Below are 19,102 nucleotides of genomic sequence, written 5' to 3'. Positions count from 1 at the left end.
ATGGCGTGGGAGACGACGAGGCACTCTATAATGCTTTCGCCTCGCACCCAGAGACCTTCACGACCGCTCCACGCCCCCATGGATCGCGTGGGCTGAACGAGCCACCATGGGAGCTGCGATTCGATCATGAGATTCACCTATCGAATGATTTCCCAACCCGAGGAAGACGGTCGCAACGAGTAAGAATGCCTATACCAGGCCCGGAAATCGACCAGCCACCTACCTGCTCTCCACAACAATCAGCACAAGAACAATTCTCTCCAACAAGACCCCAGTTTCAGTCCGCCTTTAGGCTAGTGCGCGAGGTGATTGGGACAGATCGAAGACTTACCATCGAGCTCGTCCGGTCATACGAACGAGTCCGCCAATGGCGCGAGATATGGGGCTACTCGCCGCTCAGTTCAACTGCATTCGAATCATCTCCGCCATACTCGCCTCCCCGAGAAAGGCACTCTCCGCCTATCGCCTCGCCGCCCTCGCCCGACCACCCTTGTCGCCTGTCCCTGACCCGATCCCGAACCCACCTATCCCAGGCGACCCAGCGCCGTCAGCCGAAGTCCTGTTCGAGTGGGTGAATACTTTCGCGAAGGCTAATGGCTTCGGTATTGTTCGACGAAATGCCTACTCATATAAGGGTCGGAAGATCCGGTACTCTTTCCAATGCGATCGATTCGGAGAACCACGCCCCTCAGAGAGTACCGGTATTCGGCAACGGAAGTCTCGAAAGTGTGGTTGTAAATGGATGGTCATCGCCGAAGCACTGGAGGAGGGTAGATGGCTTCTACGACACCACGATAACTCCGAGCATAGCCAGCATAACCACGGGGCCAGTATCAAACCATCCGCCCATCCCTCCCACAGACGACTCACTACACCTATCAGGGCAACAGTCGAATCGACAAGCCGTCGGGTCGGAATTCGGGCCCGTGACTTACGCGCGATCGTCCTGGAGCAGCATCCCGAGTCATCCTTTACACGAAAGGATATCTATAACGCCAGGTCTCGTATCAGCCGAGACAAGTTGAGCGGCCACACTCCTACTGCAGCACTGATCAAGCTGTTCGACGAGATGGAGATTCCCTATCTTGTTAAGTGGGCGGATGATGAGCCAAACCGCCTCGTCGGTCTTGTCTGGACCTTTCCGTACTGCCTCCAGATGTGGAAGCGGTTTCCTGAGGTCATCAGCTTCGACAACACATACAACACCAACCGCTTCAAGCTTCCATTATTCCAAGCAACAGGACAGACCTGCCTTGGTTCTGTCTACAATGCGGCGTTCGGTCTGATCGACAACGAGAGACGGGAGGGGTTCCAGTTCCTCTCTGAGAGCATTCGACAGATCTCAGAGCAGCACTCTATTCGCCAACCGGACGTTATCATTACTGACTTCGACGGTCAGATGAAGGCCGCGCTGAATGATCAGTTCCCTGATGCACAGCAGCAGCTGTGCATCCACCAAATCAATTCTAACGTCTTGCTCAAGTCAAAGCAGAAGTGGGTCAAGGGCCAATGTAGCAGTAGTAGTCCCGACAGCAGCAACGGGGAGGACTACGCTCCACAGGCACAGGCTGAGCTCGGCCCAAAAGACGGACAGTTGGTCAACGTGCAGACAGCTGAAGTCGTCCCTCATAGCCATCGAGGGGTTCTCATGATGTGGAAGGTCGTCTTGTTTGCGGAGACAGAGGAGGCTCACGAGAAGGCGTGGGGAAGCCTCTGTAGGGAATTTGACGATCAGCGGGCCATCCTGCGGTATCTCCATGGAACCTACATGCCTGTCAGGGCGCAGTGGGCACGATGTTTCATTCGCAACTATCGCAACTTCGGCATCCGCGTCACATCTGGGACAGAAGCAAGCAACAACAACATCAAGAGCTATCTCCTGAATGGTATGAGCAATCTCTATCGGCTTATCGAGGCTATGCAGGACATGATGAAGGACCAGGAGCGAGATTTCAACGACGCCTGCGCAGCGGACGAGGTACTTACCGCGCGAGAGCACATAGGGTCCAGCTCGGAGTATCTAGGCGAACCCCGGACAGCACTCTCTTCGAAGGGTCTCGGGCTTATCAACAAACAATATCGGCTAGCAAGGAAAGCAATGCCGACGGGGAAGAATCCGTTCCCTGACCCCATTGGCGATTGCAGTGAGGACTGCTCGGTTTCGACCGAGCTTGGAATCCCCTGCTGCCACACAATCTACTCAAAGCTGGTGAGTGGCACGCCTCTCACCAAATGGGAGGTCCATCCTCGGTGGCGCCTACGAGAGCCATCCTCTCGAGATCCATACCGACGAATCCTCGACCCTAAGATCGCCACTGCTCTCCGTGGCAGACCTAAGAACACCACACAGGCTGTTCCAGCGCGGCTAGCCATTGAGGCAAGCAGCCAGCCGAGTAGCCAACGAGCCAGCAATCCAGCAAGCCAAGCGACAGGGCGCAGACGAGGTCGACCACCAGGAAGTCACAACAAGTCAACGCTAGCTAGGCTTGCTCTGGAAGCGACCCAACAGGCCAGCAGCCAGGCTAGTAGCCAGGCCAGTGCCTCATCCCAGCGCCAGACGCGCAGCCGGTCAGCTGTTCTTGGAGCTGGAAGAACTACAGGAGTACGTGCCAACGGACGGAAGACGCAATCTAGCATTCGCAGGCGAAGGAGTCAGTGGGAGCTGCTTGACAGCGACGAGGAGGTTCTTCCATCTATAGTAGTTAGAGGATAGAGATATAGATAGCTGCCCTCTAGGGCGTGCTGGAATTGGCCGTGTTCTGTATTGAAAACCAGACCTTGTTTTGATATACGCCTAAGACCTGTTCTAGAGGCCTGGTTGACCTGGTTGGTTCTGACTATACCGAAAGCACGGCCTTGTTAAGAGACCTTGCTTCACCGCCTTTGCACTGATGTACCTGTAGGTCGAAGGAAAAAAAATGAGCGAATCAGAGGCGATAGAAGTCATGCCCGTGTAAGAGTCATGCCCGGGTAGCAATTCTTCATGCCCGTGTAGTAATTGCCTTCTTGCTTGTGTCACTTTTCCGCTTGATCTCTTGCAATTTTCAAATTTCTCTGGCATTGTAGGTCACGCGCGGGACTGAGGCTATACCTGTGCTTATATATTGGAGAAATATAGTTAAATAAGTATCCATCAGTATCGATTACTCTCTCTGCCAGCTCACTTCTTCCAGATAACATTGTTCAACCACTCCGCCATCATCTTCTCGTACGCAATCGCCTTGTCGTTGGAGTCCTTGACAGCAACCGGATCAGCATGCATGCTCGGCGGGATCAGATTGAACCCATGCACCGCATCCGGGATCAGCAACCACCGTTCCGACTTGCCGCCCTCATCATGCTCCCAGTAGAACCTCTCGTCTCCACCCTCGGTCACCAGCTTGCCCGTCTCCGTCCCGGGCTCCTCCCGACCAGGTTTCTCCTCCGCCGAGTCAGGCGGTACCCTCTTCCCTCCCAGTCTGCACGCGAACCGCCACCCCTCGTGGCACAACTGATCCAGCTCAGCTCCCACGACAAACACACCCTTGGGCAGACTCTCCCGCTTCGCATAGAACGGGGAGAGCAGCGGGTCCCGCAGATCCTGGCCGTAGGGGAGATAGCTCCACACGAAATAGGGCGACATGCGGGAGAGCAGGTCCTTCGAGTCACCGCGCAGGCCGGGAAAGCTGGTCTTGTAGTGCCGCCGCAGGGCGCGCTCGCCGGGCTTAATGCTCTGGTCCACGACCGGGTACACGGGGATCACCGCGGACGGCGCCACGATGGTCTGGATCGCGGGGAGCTGGCAGAGCCCGAGAGCGAGGCAGCCGCCCGCGGAGAAGCCGCTGAACGCGACGCGGGACTTGTCGACGGGGAGCCAGGCATCCGAGCCGGGGCTGTCGAGGTCCTTGTACAGCGCGAGCAGGATGGCCTCGAGGTCGTGCAGGCCGACGGGGAAGGGCGAGCCGGGGGCCTTGCGGTAGTTGAGCTCGACGACGAGGAAGTTGTGCGTGTCAGCGACGCGGCGGTTCACGAGGTCGTCGTCGGACGGGTCGCCGATGAGGAAGCCGCCGCCGTGGATGACGAAGAGAGTGGGGAGAAGGGCCTTGCTGTTGCGCTCGTAGCCCTTGGGGAAGAAGATTCTTTTGTGAGTGCGGCCGTGGTTAGCAAAGAGTCTCAAATTGGATCCCATGGTGGAGTTCGGCGTGAATGCTGGGCAGGCCAGCGTGGCGTATTTACCTGATGGGCAGCGACGACCGGCACGCATATGTCTTGACCAAGTCTGGGGCGTTGGGGCTCTTGTTCCACCAGTGGCCCAGCTGCCTAAAGGTGAGGAGGGTGTTGATGACGCCCTTGACGGACCACGCGATGGCGCCATGCTGGAGAGCCTGGAGGAAGGGGAAGTGCGGCTGGACGGCGAGCTCGCCGGGAGCGCTGAGGTCGGCCATGGCGGTGGCAGGGCGGGCAGGGCGGACAGTGTGACTCTGTGTGTCGAGTTTTGCAGTGTAAGTTCCGGGTGAGGATCGCGGAGCACGAGTGTTGACCCTATCGCGCTGCGCCAGTGTCGCGAGAGGGACGCTAGCTTATAGCCCGCCGCGGGGCCGAGGTGAAGCACACGGCGATGGCAAAAGGGCCGCCGGTCGGCAGTTGCATTGGTCCGGTTCGTAAAAGTTGTGGCCAATCAGCAGTGGGCACAGACAGATCCAGAGCACTAGGCAAAGGTTCACAGGGGGGGCCGGGCTAGCCTCGTCGAGGCGCCATCGAGGTTGGACATTGGCAAACATGCGCATGGCGGAGTCAGTAACGAGGTCGACAACGTTGTTTACCGTGTGCGTCGCCATGAGATATACTCGAACCTAGTCCCGGCACTAGACAGTCTGCACCCGCGTCTACTCACTTCCACCCGCATCGCTCTCCGAGACCCTGATCTGCTCGTCAGATTTTAGCGGGGGACGACGGCCTTGGTGGGGCAAGTTTACGGAAGCATTCCGCAGCCGGGGGGGTGGCGCGCGGGACCCCAATCGCCGTCCCCAACTCTTCTCCGTGCAGCAAAGACAGCACTCCAGGCAGGACATTCAGGCAACACAGGGCTTTCGTTATCTTCGTATAGGACAATAGGACTCGCCAAAGGCGCATCGTAACGCTGTCGTTGCGCAGCCACCCAGGCGGCAGTAAGGGGACGGCTGCCTAAGGTAACAACCCACTGCGGGCGCCAATACCGCCATTGTCAGCTGTGGTGGATCTTATGATCCACTTTTGACAGGTGAGGTTCTTCTGACTCCCGAGCCTCGGCGTTAACGTATGTCCAGGTCCATCTGCAGTCAAGATTAGCGTAATTGTGTCAGCTAAATGAATTCAGGGTCCTCGGCAATCTCCGAGGTCGGCTTATGCTATTGTCGCGTAATTCGGAACCTCGTCCTAAAGAGCATATCTTCACGAAGAAGCTGAACACTCTCGCCCAAGATCTCTCCGAATCAGTAAAACCTAGTCAGAAGAGCTCACGTTCAACACGATGTCTGTATCTCAGGTCAACAAAATCCTCGGGTTACCCCGCCCTGGCGATGCTGCCGTAAGCAACGAGTCGTCCCCTGTCGCTGCACCGCCAGAGTCAGACTTCACCAAAGCGTTCGGTCCCCTTCTCCCAGCAGCGCAGTATATTACCACGCCAAAGGGCAAGTTCGCATACTTTGATCTCCCGCCGTCAAGTTCTACCACTTCACCTACCACCCAACCCTCTACCGTCCAACGAGTCCTCCTCGTCCACGGCATCCAGACTCCCGCCCTCGGGCTGTATCCTCTCGCCTCCCATCTCCGCAAAGCATTCCCATCAACACACTTCGTTACTTTCGACCTCTGGGGCCACGGCCTCAGCGATACCCCTCGTGTTCCGCACGCCCCGCAGCTTTTCCTGGAGCAGGTCGACACGTTACTCGACCACCTCTTCTGGCCTAGTGCTCATCTAGTCGGCTACTCGCTCGGCAGCACCATTGTCGCCGGGTATACCGCCACCAAGACCGCGCGGGCGGACTCAGTCGTCTACGTCGCTCCCGCGGGCTTGTTCAGCATACACGACTTCTCGGCCGCCGAGCAGGCCTTGCTGCGCGGTGAACCGATGGAGCAGGGTGGAGCAGTCGACGAGGTAGCCTCGCGGGACTTCATCATCGACTTTCTCGAGGGTGGGGAGCTGGTTGTCCCTGCTGATGCGGAGGCGCGGATCGCGAAGGGGGAGGTGGTCGCTGAGGCTGTCAAGGACTGGGAGATGAAGGTCCATGCTGGTCACGCGGCTAGCGTGGCGGCGATCGTGAGAGATGGAAATATCATGGATCGAGAGGAGGTCTTTGAAAAGGCCAGTGCAACTGGGAAGCCTCGATTCGCGGTACTAGGAGAGCATGACGGCTTGTCCAACCTGGGCAAGGTACAAGCTGTGGGCATTGAGGAGGTCGTTGTTGTGGAAGGGGCCGGGCATGCGGTGGTGAGAGCACAGGCGAAGGAAGTTTGTCAGGCCATCGAGGGGTTTTGGAGGGGGCTTGACTAGACTTGGACTTTACGGAAGTGATCTTCAGGTGTCAAAAGCACAAGCTCATATATAGTGTACGCCACCACACCGAAAACAGAGACCACCGCCATGATCAGCATTTTGAACCAGATCTTTAGGTTCCCTGACCGAAACCAAGGATAAAACTCTTCATCGGCGTCAAGAGCTAAAACCATCAGATGCCACCATAGATATGATGCCTTTCTCTAGGCAGACAGACGCAGTCTACCTTTCCGGAATGATCCCACGTTTCCAGCATCCTCGTTGCGTTCTCCTTGGCTCTAGACTTCGCTCATTCCCCCTCGAACGCAGACCTCGTCCTTTCGCCCTTTCGTGGCCACCTGGCTCTATTCCTTTACGCTGATATACCAGGGCTGTGAAAACGTCCCCCCCTGCGTGTCTTGCAGCCTGACGCTGAATGGCGTGGATGTGCCAATATTGCCAAGCATCCGCACCCTGACTCCCTCCGAGTTGTTGACCATCTTGTCCAGATTGCTGCGGATGGCAAGTAGCATGGCGAATATAGCCCACAGGGCGCCTACGGCGAGCGGCTTGATGCCGACGTCGATGGCGATCAGGACACGGCTGGGCTTTGCTGTTTTCTCCATGGCGAGGTCGTTGTGGTCGCTCAAGTGCTTTCTATGAGTTCAGTGATCGGTTGTCCTGGCTGTGATGTAGTATGGTCGCTGAAATCGATGGACGATGTGAATAGTGGCAGGTGTACACAACAATTTGTGGTTGTCAAAACGAGAAACCGGTTGTCCTGTCTACTACCTGAGTAGGAAATGGGCACAGAGGAGGCACGAGGGCTAGACGGCGCGCGCTTGCCGTCCCGTTATATATTTTCCGAGCTGAACCCCAGGATCGCCTATGCCAAGACAAGGGAGGCATAGACGCCCAGCCTGCCAAGCTGTGAACATGCCCACGCTATCCTCGAGTCGGATGGATCAACACGCTCAGATTCGCACAGCTGAAAACTAATCGGCTCCCGTCACTGAAGGGACAGAAACCCTGTCAGAACAAGTCACGTCCCGTGGCCTACTCGCAATGCTCAGCACACTTTGAGGGCCCTGGTCACAACCTCTGCCTGATGCAGACTCCGCCACGCGTTCCAACACAGGGCGTCGAGAGGCGCGAGACCGCTTTGGCAAGAACCTCGAGCTGGTCTTGATCTTGTGCAATCGTTCCAAATTTGGCCAGTCTAGTGTCTTGGTTGCGCTCGAGGATCTGCAGCTCACCCGACTTGAACAGAAGCCACCGTTTCCGTGCCGGCCGTGTTCGGGAAGCGGACGAATTGTGCCATCTGAGAACGAAGGAGTGATGAAACAGCACGAGACTTTGGGCCTGTGGGCCTTTGGGCAAGACTTCGTGTTGGCTCGATGAGCAGTGGCAGGTCAGGTCGTTCCTTCCTCGTGGGAAACAGGGTTGTCTGCAGGAGCGGCGCAGGGGTCAGCATGTCAGCATCACAAACATCTAGATCGTGACAAGCCGGCACCCTTGCCACATGCACGAAGACCAGACGAGCCTGCTCCTCCCCTTGTTCGAGTCTCGCACGCCCGTCAATCTCCACCGTCAGTCTGTGGTCGCCGGGCTCCCGAGTCTGACCTGCAAGATGCATTCCTTACGAACGGCTCTCGTACCCGGCCAGATCCGCCTCTTCTGGCTCGACCCTGCACCTCGAACCACTAGCACGCCAGGCGACAATGACGCCGTGCCCTCCTTTGCGATCACAGGCAGACTCGCGATCCACACCTCAAACAAGCAGAGGATAATCCAGCATCTGCTTCCTTGCCGTCGTACGAAGCCCTCTCCTACACATGGGGCGCCACGGAAGGGATCCAGCGGGCCATCACAGTCGATAACGGAAAGATCCAAGTAACACCAAACCTACACACTGCGCTATGCCACCTCAGAACAGACAAGCCTCGCTTGTTGTGGATCGATGCGCTTTGCATCAATCAGAACGACCAAGAAGAGAAGGCTCAGCAAATCGCCCTCATGGGCAACATTTACCGCAAGGCTGAGCAGGTGGTCGCCTTCCTGGGTGAGGCATGGCCAGGCCACGAGGTGATCTTTCAGTACTTCACTCTTGCTGCACATCGGCCAGAGTGGCACCTCTACCCATCAGCAGAAGATCAGCCACTACTAGAGGTCAGCTCATCTTCGCTGTCATCATCTCTCTAGTGTTTTGGACAAAATTACACCACGAATGATACGCAATACTAAGCCTCACCAGATCGGCGGAAAAAGTCTGATATCGCCTGTCTTCCTGGACAACTTTTTTCGCTTCTTCCAGCATGAGTGGATGAAACGTGTCTGGATCGTTCAAGAGTTCGTCAACGCCAAAAGAGTGATTTTCCAGCTAGGAAGCAGTACCATAGACGCCCAGGAGTTCTTTGACGGCTTTCAGGCCATGGTGAGTCACGCCTGGAGACCGTGCTGTGGTGTGCACCCCAGACTGCGCGAACCACGCCAGGTCGGTCTGGACATGATGGATGCTGTGCAGGCCATGGAATACTACGAGGACCTGGTGGACATGCGCTGGACACAGGACAAAGAACGGCGACCACTCGACTCACTGGGGATGTTCCGCATGCGTGGCTGTGCGCGGCCGCAGGACCGCATCTATGGGACGCTTGGTCTGCCAAACCAAGATACCACCACCCGCGGGATGACCGCGGATTACAACGTGCTGGTGGAGAGGCTCTTCAGGGAGTTGACCCTCTGGCACATCGAGAACAGCAAAACCCTTGACATTCCGAGTCACTTGGTGTCATCGGAGGACAAGAGACATGCCGTTTCCACGGGAGAGCTACCTACTAATCAGCAGCAACGTAGACAATCTCGTATGCCAAGCTACGTCGTCGACTGGGCTGCACCACTGTCACAAGATCTCTACACTCTCTATCGCTGCCGCGCGACCTCGATTTGTGGCGAGGACGCGCACCACAACGCAACACCAGGCACAGTCGCTGACTTCAGTGCAGTTTCTCGTCACGACCAGGGCGCAACCCCCATCGTTGACAACGACTACGAGATGGCAGCCTCCTCGGGCATAATCGTGGACCGCATCAGCGTCGTCGGCTCCGTCACATATCCAAGCCATACCACCACCTCTGCCGAGGGCAAGAATGACACCCTACGACAGTTCGTGCTTCAAGCCCGGGGGATAGCGGACAGGAGATTCGACGCGGCTACATCAGCAGTACACGAGCCACCACCACGCTACGACTGTGCAGCACCACGAGACCTAGCGTTCTGGCGGACGCTGTGCGGCAACCTCTGCACAGCCTTTGAGCCCGGACAGCGGATGGCCTGGCGGCGCACAGAGCCAGAGACAGATTACAACGACTACGTCGAGTGGTGGCGTTCGAGAATCAGCCCGGTTCCTCACGAACGGCGTCCATGCCTGAGCTCCGATGGTGGTCCCGTCGAGAGAGCGGCGTTGGTTCCAGAGAAGGCCTCGGGGTGGTGGCCTGGACATTCTTGAGGATGCTGTAGGTAGAACTAATACAGGTGCTAGCGATGCAAGTGCCGCCGGTAACGAGTACACTACCACCATTACTACCACCGCCGCTAAGGAGGGGCCAGCCAGGATATCAAGCCAAAATGTACTCCATCCGGGGCGCATGGCGCACGCCTTCTTCACTGACCCGATGCGCGACATGGCACCAGACATCACCCACAAGGCCGACCGTGGCCCGGCCCCATCCTCTCCAGCGCTGTGGCTTCCGTGTGACGATTGCAAGATATCCCCGATGGGCCACAGATAGTATAGACCAGTCTTCACAGACTCGATATGGGGATGCCGTCGATACATAGATGCAGGACTATACCAGGCACGCCACTGTAGGCCTTGGGGGCATTGAGCCCAGTACTGTGCATATTGATGCAACACTACATCGTGAACTATCCTCGTGCACTTGGGGATGAGAACTCGACTTCTCGGGATTCAATCATGCAGTAGTGGGCTCCCTCCTCCCAGGTATCATATGATTACATAACTTGGCGCCTAATGCACTATTCTTATGCCGGCTGCATGGTCGACTATATTACCTAAGGATGTGCGCTGCTAGAAAAATGCACTGTTTTTCGAGCTTAGAACGGAGTGTAACGTTGGGCCAAAACGGACGACCATAACGGACTACGCATAACGGTATGCTCGTGTCGAAAATAGCCCTTGAAGTGGGGCGGCCTGGGAACATCAGAAATGTGGCGCGGTCACTCTGCCAAGACATGTCGAGGGAAAGTGTCTTCCGTTTATAGACCCCATATCTTCCAGAGATGGATGTCACTTACCTATATACACAAGACCTATGACCGGTATCTTTGCCGCAAGGGTGGGGCGAGGGAGCGGATCCCTGTCAAGCAGCAGCTGTGGCTCAGCACCTTGTGTGGCGTCGGCGCGTAGCTTCCGGTCCCGATTCGCCGGTGAATGGCCCACTTTTCCCGGCCTGCCGCCCACCGCCGTCTCCGTTTTCCGGGTTATCTATTCCGCATGTCCTCGTTACGTTCAACCAAACGGAGTACTCAGACTGCAAGTGTTATCAATAAGCGCGCACACCGGCCAACAGAGAGGACCGGACTAGACCAAGGCAGACCATCAACACGTGATTCACCAACCATTGCTTAGCCAAGCACCCCATAAATATGTGCCACTCATCTGCCTGGTCCCCAAATCTTTCCTTCCTTTCACTCACTCTGGCTGGAGTACTTCGGACGATAAACTCAGCGATGACGCGATTGCGATCCAAAACCCACGCCGTAGCGGCGTCATCAACAGCGAAATCGACGGCCAAACCTCGCGGGGTCTACGCACGCAAACTACAAAGGAATCACGATCAGCAGCGCAAGGATGACGAGCAGAGAGTCAATGACTTCGCCTTGAAACCTCTTGTCGAGACAGAGAAGCCCCTCGCCCGAAAGACTCGAACACAGCGCGAAAGCTACTGGGATGCCTTGACAATGTGAGCTTCATCGTCCAACCCTAAACACCAACACTTTGTGATTAACAGGTCAAGCTGTGCAGGTATTTGGAGATATATCACCCTAACAGGACTGTAGACGAGATCTTCGTCAAGCTTTGTGAGGGTGGCGACGTGTTGCACCTAATCCAGGGCTTTTTCGTTAGTTATATCACGAATTCCCAAGTCGAACGCCCATCCCTTGGACCCGAAGAGTACGTGACAGTCCGACAGGTCAAATGCGCGATGACAGCGATGGACATTTGGAAATCATTGTGTATGAGGGCCGACTCGACCGTATTACTCAACAAGAGAGCAGAAAATGCGCAGAATGCGCAGATGTATATTCTGCACACAAAAAAGAACGTTGTCGGCCGACAACATGGGGAAGTCAGGAAGATCACCGAGGTAATACAGAGCAGTAGCTACATTCCTTGCTACTCCACACTGCTGACGCACTCCAGTGGATTGAGAGGAAGCTGGCGGTTGACTTCGACCTTCGGTACGACCAGACATTCGAGAAGAAGGAAATGACACTTGAAGATATCATGTGTTTCCTTCAGGTGCTATGGGAGCATGCCCAACACATACGGTGCTCTCCACAGACCCGCCTGTCCGTGCACCTTATGATTTTGCTGGCAGGGATCACTGGGTTCCGACCCTGCGAGGTCCTGGGATTGAAGTACAGTCAGGTTAAGCTAGAGGTCGTACGCAGTCCAAGGCGTCCCCAAGAGAGATCACTGGTTGCCCATATCACGATCCGGCGGGCCAAGAGAGAGCTCGGTAAGGTTGAGAGATCACAGAAGAATATGTGAGTAGTCGCGAGGCAGCACCTTTGAGCAATATCTAACAGTTATTCAGATTTTCCTTCTCCATCGCGCTGAACTCCTCTGGGATATTGTGTCCGTTGAGGATGATGGTGGCACAGGCTCTACACAATGACGCCTTTGAAGTTCCGTACAAGAGCCTTCAGGAGATTCTGTGTCGACCGAACCTCGGAAACGAGAACACCCTGCAGATTCGGTGGAAGCCGTCCATATTGGACAAATCCATCATCCCTATCACGTACCCCAGCTACTGGGAAACGTTTGGACGCGGAGTGCTTGTCATGGGAGTGCGAGATACGGACATTCGCCTATATGCTCTTCGTGTTGGGGCCGGTCAGAATCTAGATGGTGTGGCTCTTTCTTCCATTAAGCCCGTGTGTCGTCTATTAACTCCTGTTAGGCACTCTGACCGCAGCGCTTCGCAATTATGTGATGCGTCACACCGGGAACGTCTTTCAGAAAAGCTATCAGCCGCAGCACTTCGCACACGATTTGGTCTCACTCGCGTTCAAGGACCATGCTGGAGACAATTCAGAGTTGTTCTCGATGCTGAGAAATGCAACACTTCGGAAAGATCTCGGAGCACCTATCTACCCGAAAAAAGAGGATCTGCAAAAGTGGAAGCAGCGGAAAGATCTGACGGATCTGAAAAGCCAATATAACGATCTAGTCTCCCAGTCCTCAACACAACGTCCTGAAGCCAAGGCTATAATGGCCAAGATGCAACACATCACAGAAGTACTTTCTGAACTTAGGGTTGCACAACTACGAAAGGAGTATTTCTCCAAGATTGATAGGCTCAGAGAGCTTGGAGAGCCGCTTCCAGCCCCGGTCGACCACATCAACCCTTTCAGAACGTACAATGAGAAGGCTTGCCTTGCAGCCCGCGAATTGGGCCTTGCACTTTCTCAGACAACACAGCTTAATCAGATGGAGATGTCTGCTGTGACGGATGCTCTTGTTGCATATTTGGGACATCAGCCTTTCAGGATTCGTGCAATACTCCAAGATGCTGGGATGGCACAGTCACTTCCAGACCCTCCAGTCATGGAAGTATGCAGCAAACCCTCCAGTCATGGAAGTATGCAGCAAACCCTTCATGTGTCTCATCGATGGCCGACCGTTTCAAGATCGAGGGAAACTCAGCAATCACAACAATCTCATCCACTATCGGAAAGGGACATTCGACAAACCCTTTCAGTGCCCTGCGTGCACCAGTAACATCGATGGCCCGATAGCATGGAGCAACCATACAGAACGTGTGCATGGCAGATGGTGCTCGCCCAACCCCCCACCTGGCCTTTTCCTGGGGCGGAATGTCTCCTGCGCGGACGATATTCACCCGGATGAGTGTCATTTCTGCGCAGTCCCGTGGGCCAGTAACTCGGGCTCCTTCCGAAGGCATTTCAACTGCTCTCACAGCAAGGTCTTCGATGACCCATTTGATTGCCCGATTTGCATTCGTGCGAGCAACTCCCGGTTTGTCATCAACGGTGTCGAAGAGTGGCAAGATCATCTAGAACGAATCCATGATGGTGGAGGGAGGTTCGGGCGTCTCCATGTTCCACCCAATTAGAGCGGAGCGCTAAAGCGGGCACCTCAGAATGTATCGCAGTGAGAAATAGATTGGATACGATAAACGAGTACATAGCATAATTTGAACGTCTTGATGAACCCGTAAATTTCGAAAGTAGTCGTGACTGAGGAGGGAGCTGACCGTGTCTGCTTCGCTCTCCTGCATCCAGAGGGATAGACACAATGCGTTATCATAAGCATATGGTATCTGAGGTGATTGGGAAGACGCGGGACTCTTATGGGAGCGACAAGCCTCTATCACAGACCGGCCATAGTGCGGCGCGTTCGCGGGCTCAATGTTCTGGCTAGACTTGTGTCCGGGTGGTTGTGTCGAGGCGGGCAGGCGGTCAGCTAGAGTGGGCAGGCGGTCAGCTAGAGTGGGCAGGCGGTCACCCAGAATTAGTGCATGGCCGACCCTCGGGAACAATTCCTAGCGTGAACAGAGACGCCCGACAAACACACGGGAGCGAAGGCTCTGGCTATCTTCTGCAGACAAGATGGAGTTGTTTGCTCCTCTATGAAGTCCCTTACATCATACCATGTCCTCACTTCCACATCCTATGGTTCATAACTTATCACTACTACATAACACGTCAAGCTTTTCGCCTGACTGGTATGAAGCAATCGGCGAATGTCAATAACTGGTAAGCTTACTCCACGAGAAGTTGCTGTAGGATGAGCCCGAAGGTGGGTTTACTCCTGTGTCCGGGAGATTCCACGACACTTCACCTCTGCCTGATATTGTAAGCCGGATGAAATGGTCCTAGAATACAAGGCGCCAGTAGAAGAACAAGGATCGGGAAAAGTCCACAGCCGTCGTGTAAAGTAGTGTGCATATCGGACGGCTAAAGCGGGCCAGACATCGGCGATGAAGGCGCTTACAGTTCGTGCTTAATTGGGCCGCTTCCCGATGCCGGGGACCCACAGAATTCCGACCACCGAAGGAAACACGGCCCCACACGGAGCACGAGCAAGCCGGAGCCGCTTCCGCGCACCATCCAACACAGGAATGATGAATAACCCCAAGGTAAGCGCGGCGGCTACGTCTAAATTGAGATATGGCAAGCTCGCTACCAACCATTTCATTCACTTCCGGCTCCACTCACCGGGTTATTTTATCGACATGCCGATTGGTATCACCAGCCGAGCCGACTGAAACCAACATTTCTACGTCCGTCACATGGTCCTAACTGTGACCCACCCAATGAAATCTCCCATTTGCTTGGTGACTGGGTTCAGTACATTCCACAGGCACGAGGAGCCTACCCTTTACCATGTGGTCACCAGCTGAAATCATGGATAACAGGAAAAGCTTGCTGCCCGACATGAAGATGTTCCACATAGGCATGCCATATATGTTTTAGTCGCTGTCTCTCTGCTACGGCTTGATAATATTATGACATCTAGCGCTTTCATGCTTGCGCCCTTAGATTGATTGCCTGACGAGGTCCTGTAATATGATAGCCAAGGTCTGACTGTTGCTGCCCACTCTTGATTAAAGCGTGAAACTCGCAGCTCACTGGGCGTACGTGATTACACGCATCTACAGAAAACGTGCTTACTTAGATTCCGAATCTCAAGAATTCCAACTGGAATTCATGTACCGATTAGTTGCAAAGCGCCATCGAACTCTTCCAAGCGTCCTCTCCGAACTCTTGGACTATCTGCGTCCTCACATGCTCGTACACGGACTAGTCCAAGCAATCAACCGACTCCACCGTGTCCTGCCTCTGGACGAGAAGCAATAGGCCTTTATCTGTCGTGAGTTGTGGGTGAACGATTTGAGCCTCGTACAGTGCTTCTGGGGGAGAATCTGTGGTATTGATGGCACATTTGCGATAGCCTCAAGAACTTCATAGCCAAGAACTTCAGGAAAGTTCTGCTCTATGTGATCCAAGGCTTCATCGTCCACAAAGCTGTGGAGTGGGACTAGAGAAGGTGACCATTTCAGCTGGATTTTGAAGCCCCCGGAAGCCTCATCTTTGACTAGAGAAAGCTTCTCGTAGGCATAGTCAACATCTGGGAGAGCCCAGACCCGGACAATGCGGGATTGGTCCATCTGGGCATGCTGTGGACGAGAGCTCAGATACTCGTGAGCGGAAGTGTGAATCGCCGTGCCCGCTACCCCGACCGCATCATCACGTGCAAGCAGTGTACCCCATTTAAGGAGAGCTGCGATGCATGAGGCTTGCCATGTCTGGAAAGTCGATGATGTGGAGGGGCGCTGGGGGAGGTGTTCGTCGACGTAGTGGTATCTCCCCAACTCGGGAGCTTTGAAACCAGAAGCCTGAGGACCGATATAGGGTTGGATATCGCCTTCTAAGGCTGCATCAGCTAATATGAAAAGCCCTGATAGATCCAGGCTGGTTGCATCCACCTAGCAAGACTGGTTGGTGCTCTCTAGTGTTAGACATAAAGCCAAACCACAGATACAGTCCGACCCTGCTGTGTAAACGACAGGTTGCAAGCTCTAGATCGCGTCCGAAACTTTGTTGTGGGAAGTCTGTGACTCAAAGGGGTTCCCGAATGCCCCAGCATCCTCGACGCTCGTGACGGAGTGTCCGTGGGTAGTCGTAACTGCGAAGTTCTCCATGGTAAGGTTTGTAAAGCTTGATGCCGCTGTAGGTGGGATGTGTATTTGAAGACAAATGGACTGCTTCAAAAGGATTTGAGGTAGGTCTGAATGGTGAGATGTTTAGGGAGCGGTGTGTGGCCTTGGGAGTGCCGGGGAATATGGATGGCTTATATATTATGTGGTCTCGAGAATGCATAGCCATTGTTGCGTAGGGGTCACGTTTCACTACTGAACACGTCAACTCAGGGACCTGGGAGTCAACTTCATCGCCTGAGCCCGAGACTGTCCAACAGTATGCGAGGGTCCTCCGGCTGTACGTTCCACCATTGATTCTTATCTTCTGGCCGCCGGTGGACTTTGGTGGTGAGGGCAGGTTGGAATCCGAAGTGCACTTCGTCCATTGAGAAGTTAGTTTTGAGCCACTCCTCGTCGTCGTACCTGCCGACTTGAAGGCGCTCCTGAACCCATTGAATCCGGGCTTTCTTGGCTGTGTCGCTGAGGCCCTCCTTGACCGTCGACTTGCAGGTATGGTACTTGAGGTTGTCGCGCATATGGTCGCGGATCGTCCTCTCTGTGCAGGTGACTTCGAGCCCTGACTCTGCCGCTGCGATTGACCATGACAGACGGTATCCCTGCCATTTGTCAGCTTCCTGGAGGTCGAGAAGCAATGATGCAGGTGCAGACCATCTTCGACTGTAAACTCTATGCGTCTGCCACGTCGATTTTCGAGGAGAGGGTTGTGGGCAGTACGGCGCATATAGTGGTCGAGGTCTTCGGGGGCGTGCTTTGTGGGTGATGGTGATGGTGACTCCTCCTCCGATTCCTCTGGAGCTGACAACTCGTCGATTCCTCCTCGAAGGTCTTCAGGAATCGCACGAAGCCACCGGAATCCACTCCTCTTTGGCACATTGAAGTCTGCAAAGACCTCTGCCTTCGTGTACAGCCTGTTGCCGTCGTCGTCGTGGGTGTGTCCGCCGCGTGCAGGTGCAAGGAGGCCGCGCTTCTGGAGCCACCATATGGTGCCGAGGGGCCTCGCCCGCCGAGGTGTTATATGCTCCGTACCGGGCATGTCGATTTATCGGTCCAGACTCAAGATTAAGGGATAAGGGTAGGTGCAATTTGTTGCAAATAGCTTGCTCTACAAATGAGTCTATTGCAATAATGAAAACAACAACGGTAGCAGTAGTGACGTCGTGTACAACCTCGCGGTTGTTTACATCTCTTGGGGCGCGTACCCCTGCATTTTTGCTGGTTAGCGCCTTGGCGAGGGTCGTGCCACCTTCAACCGGGAGAGGGTGCCAGGTTACACAAAGGTGGGGGTGGCAGGACTTCCCCACAGCTGATCGTCGTCAACGGAACCAGTGAGGGCCGCCTGGGTATGGGCTCCTGGGCAAGATAGCGCACGGAGACGGCCGGGTCTCCGGGAGTCCGGAGGGTCACACCAGTTCGTCCCCTCGACCAGGTGAAGGGTACGCAGGTGGTACAAGACAGATGCCAGGGGATTGATGGCCTGTCGTGAGGGCGTGAACGCGGAGGCTAGTGTCTGCTAACCGAAATGACAGATTCGCATCCTGTCCGCGCTAGGGCCATCCCGCTTCTCAGATCCTGGAGCCCAATAGATGGCGACATGACGGGAAGTGGATGATTCTAAGATGTGCAGCTGCTAAGTAAGACTCGAACAGACATAAGACCGTCACTCCGCCGCCCGCTTCTCCTCCAAAAACCGCAGACGGTCGCGAATCGCAAACTTCCACTCCTTCGCCACCTTGTACACCAGGAGGAGGCCCAGAGCGAAGAGGACGATGCTGGACAACGCGATCACTATGACGCTGATCCAGAACGCCGCCCCCCTCCAACCACCCTCCCCGCCGTTCCCGACCGCGACGAGGACCTGCATTCCGCTCAGGACCACCGACGCGAACCCGATCACGAACAGGATCGGCCCGAAGAAGCGCGCAAAGTAGGACCCGTACTGGTACTCGACCCTCTGGAAGTGCGACTTGCCGAGGAGGAGCGGAGCGTACAAGTTGAGCCGCGTCAGGCGGATCTCGCCGTAGGTGTAGCGCAGAGATACGTCCCGGTCTGCAACGTCGCCTAGGCTGGACGTGAAGTCGCAGAACTGCTCCCAGGTGATGTCCGGCGGGACGAGGCACAGGCTGGGGTCCTGGGCGATGCGCAAGTCCGACTCGTACTTCACGAGGTGATAGTAGGTCCGCAAGTAGCCCAGCGCCGCTCGTCGGATGCCTTCTCCTCGTCCTCCGCTACCAGCCTCCGTGCAGAGATAGTCCCGCCAAAACGCGTACGAGCCGATGTATCGCGGGAGCGGCTTGATGGAGACGCGGTCGTAGGTCCACACCAAGTGGAGCTTCGGGTCCTCCGTGACGACGATAGTGTATCGTTTTACTAGCTGCCGGTGGAGCGGCGAGATGTTTCCGCTGTCCTGTTTTGACATCCACCAGAGCCTGTTGGCGACCCGATTCAGATCGTCCGAGCAGAATTCTCTGGCCAGCAAGTCCCACACCTTGCTCCGGTCCTCCAGAGGAACGCGCGGGTGTCCCGGCACGTGCCGGGGCGGCTCGTCTTGCTCCCGTGTTAGCTGATGCGCAAAGGCAAAGGGCGGTGTCGGGGCATTTGACACCATCGTGAAGGT

General features: G+C 55.4%; 5 protein-coding genes across 5 annotated transcripts; 3 read left to right on the top strand and 2 right to left on the bottom strand.

Moving 5' to 3' along the window:
- Nucleotides 1-3,052: 3,052 nt before the first annotated feature.
- B0I36DRAFT_278882 (Alpha/Beta hydrolase protein) lies at nucleotides 3,053-4,769 on the bottom strand. The gene is made up of 2 exons (XM_046151446.1): nucleotides 4,216-4,769; nucleotides 3,053-4,118 (listed from the first exon to the last, which is right to left on the bottom strand). Exons 1-2 carry the CDS (start codon nucleotides 4,422-4,424, stop codon nucleotides 3,161-3,163), a joined length of 1,167 nt encoding a protein of 388 aa, XP_046004968.1. The 5' UTR covers nucleotides 4,425-4,769; the 3' UTR covers nucleotides 3,053-3,160.
- Nucleotides 4,770-5,434: 665 nt separating this feature from the next.
- B0I36DRAFT_278880 (Alpha/Beta hydrolase protein) lies at nucleotides 5,435-6,779 on the top strand. The gene has a single exon (XM_046151445.1). It carries the CDS (start codon nucleotides 5,489-5,491, stop codon nucleotides 6,509-6,511), a length of 1,023 nt encoding a protein of 340 aa, XP_046004967.1. The 5' UTR covers nucleotides 5,435-5,488; the 3' UTR covers nucleotides 6,512-6,779.
- Nucleotides 6,780-8,308: 1,529 nt separating this feature from the next.
- On the top strand, nucleotides 8,309-8,560 carry B0I36DRAFT_202337 (heterokaryon incompatibility; the record flags this gene model as incomplete). The annotated part of the gene is made up of 1 exon (XM_046148782.1): nucleotides 8,309-8,560. A coding segment is annotated over one exon (252 nt), but the record flags the coding sequence as incomplete, so codon positions are not given.
- Nucleotides 8,561-11,134: 2,574 nt separating this feature from the next.
- B0I36DRAFT_436685 (uncharacterized protein) lies at nucleotides 11,135-13,984 on the top strand. The gene is made up of 5 exons (XM_046162840.1): nucleotides 11,135-11,478; nucleotides 11,541-11,883; nucleotides 11,940-12,286; nucleotides 12,337-12,650; nucleotides 12,703-13,984. Exons 1-5 carry the CDS (start codon nucleotides 11,162-11,164, stop codon nucleotides 13,521-13,523), a joined length of 2,142 nt encoding a protein of 713 aa, XP_046004965.1. The 5' UTR covers nucleotides 11,135-11,161; the 3' UTR covers nucleotides 13,524-13,984.
- A 4,161-nt stretch (nucleotides 13,985-18,145) lies between these two features.
- Nucleotides 18,146-19,093, bottom strand: B0I36DRAFT_256452 (uncharacterized protein; the record flags this gene model as incomplete). Its single annotated transcript, XM_046150942.1, has 1 exon — nucleotides 18,146-19,093. The coding sequence occupies one exon, from the start codon at nucleotides 19,091-19,093 to the stop codon at nucleotides 18,146-18,148; it is 948 nt and encodes a 315-aa protein (XP_046004964.1).
- Nucleotides 19,094-19,102: the final 9 nt, after the last annotated feature.

This window comes from Microdochium trichocladiopsis (assembly GCF_020744255.1).
Source record: "Microdochium trichocladiopsis strain MPI-CAGE-CH-0230 chromosome Unknown B0I36scaffold_14, whole genome shotgun sequence".
Lineage (NCBI taxonomy): Eukaryota > Fungi > Ascomycota > Sordariomycetes > Xylariales > Microdochiaceae > Microdochium > Microdochium trichocladiopsis.
The sequence above is the reverse complement of the archived record's forward strand: the minus strand, read 5'-3'. Positions and strand labels throughout refer to the sequence as shown.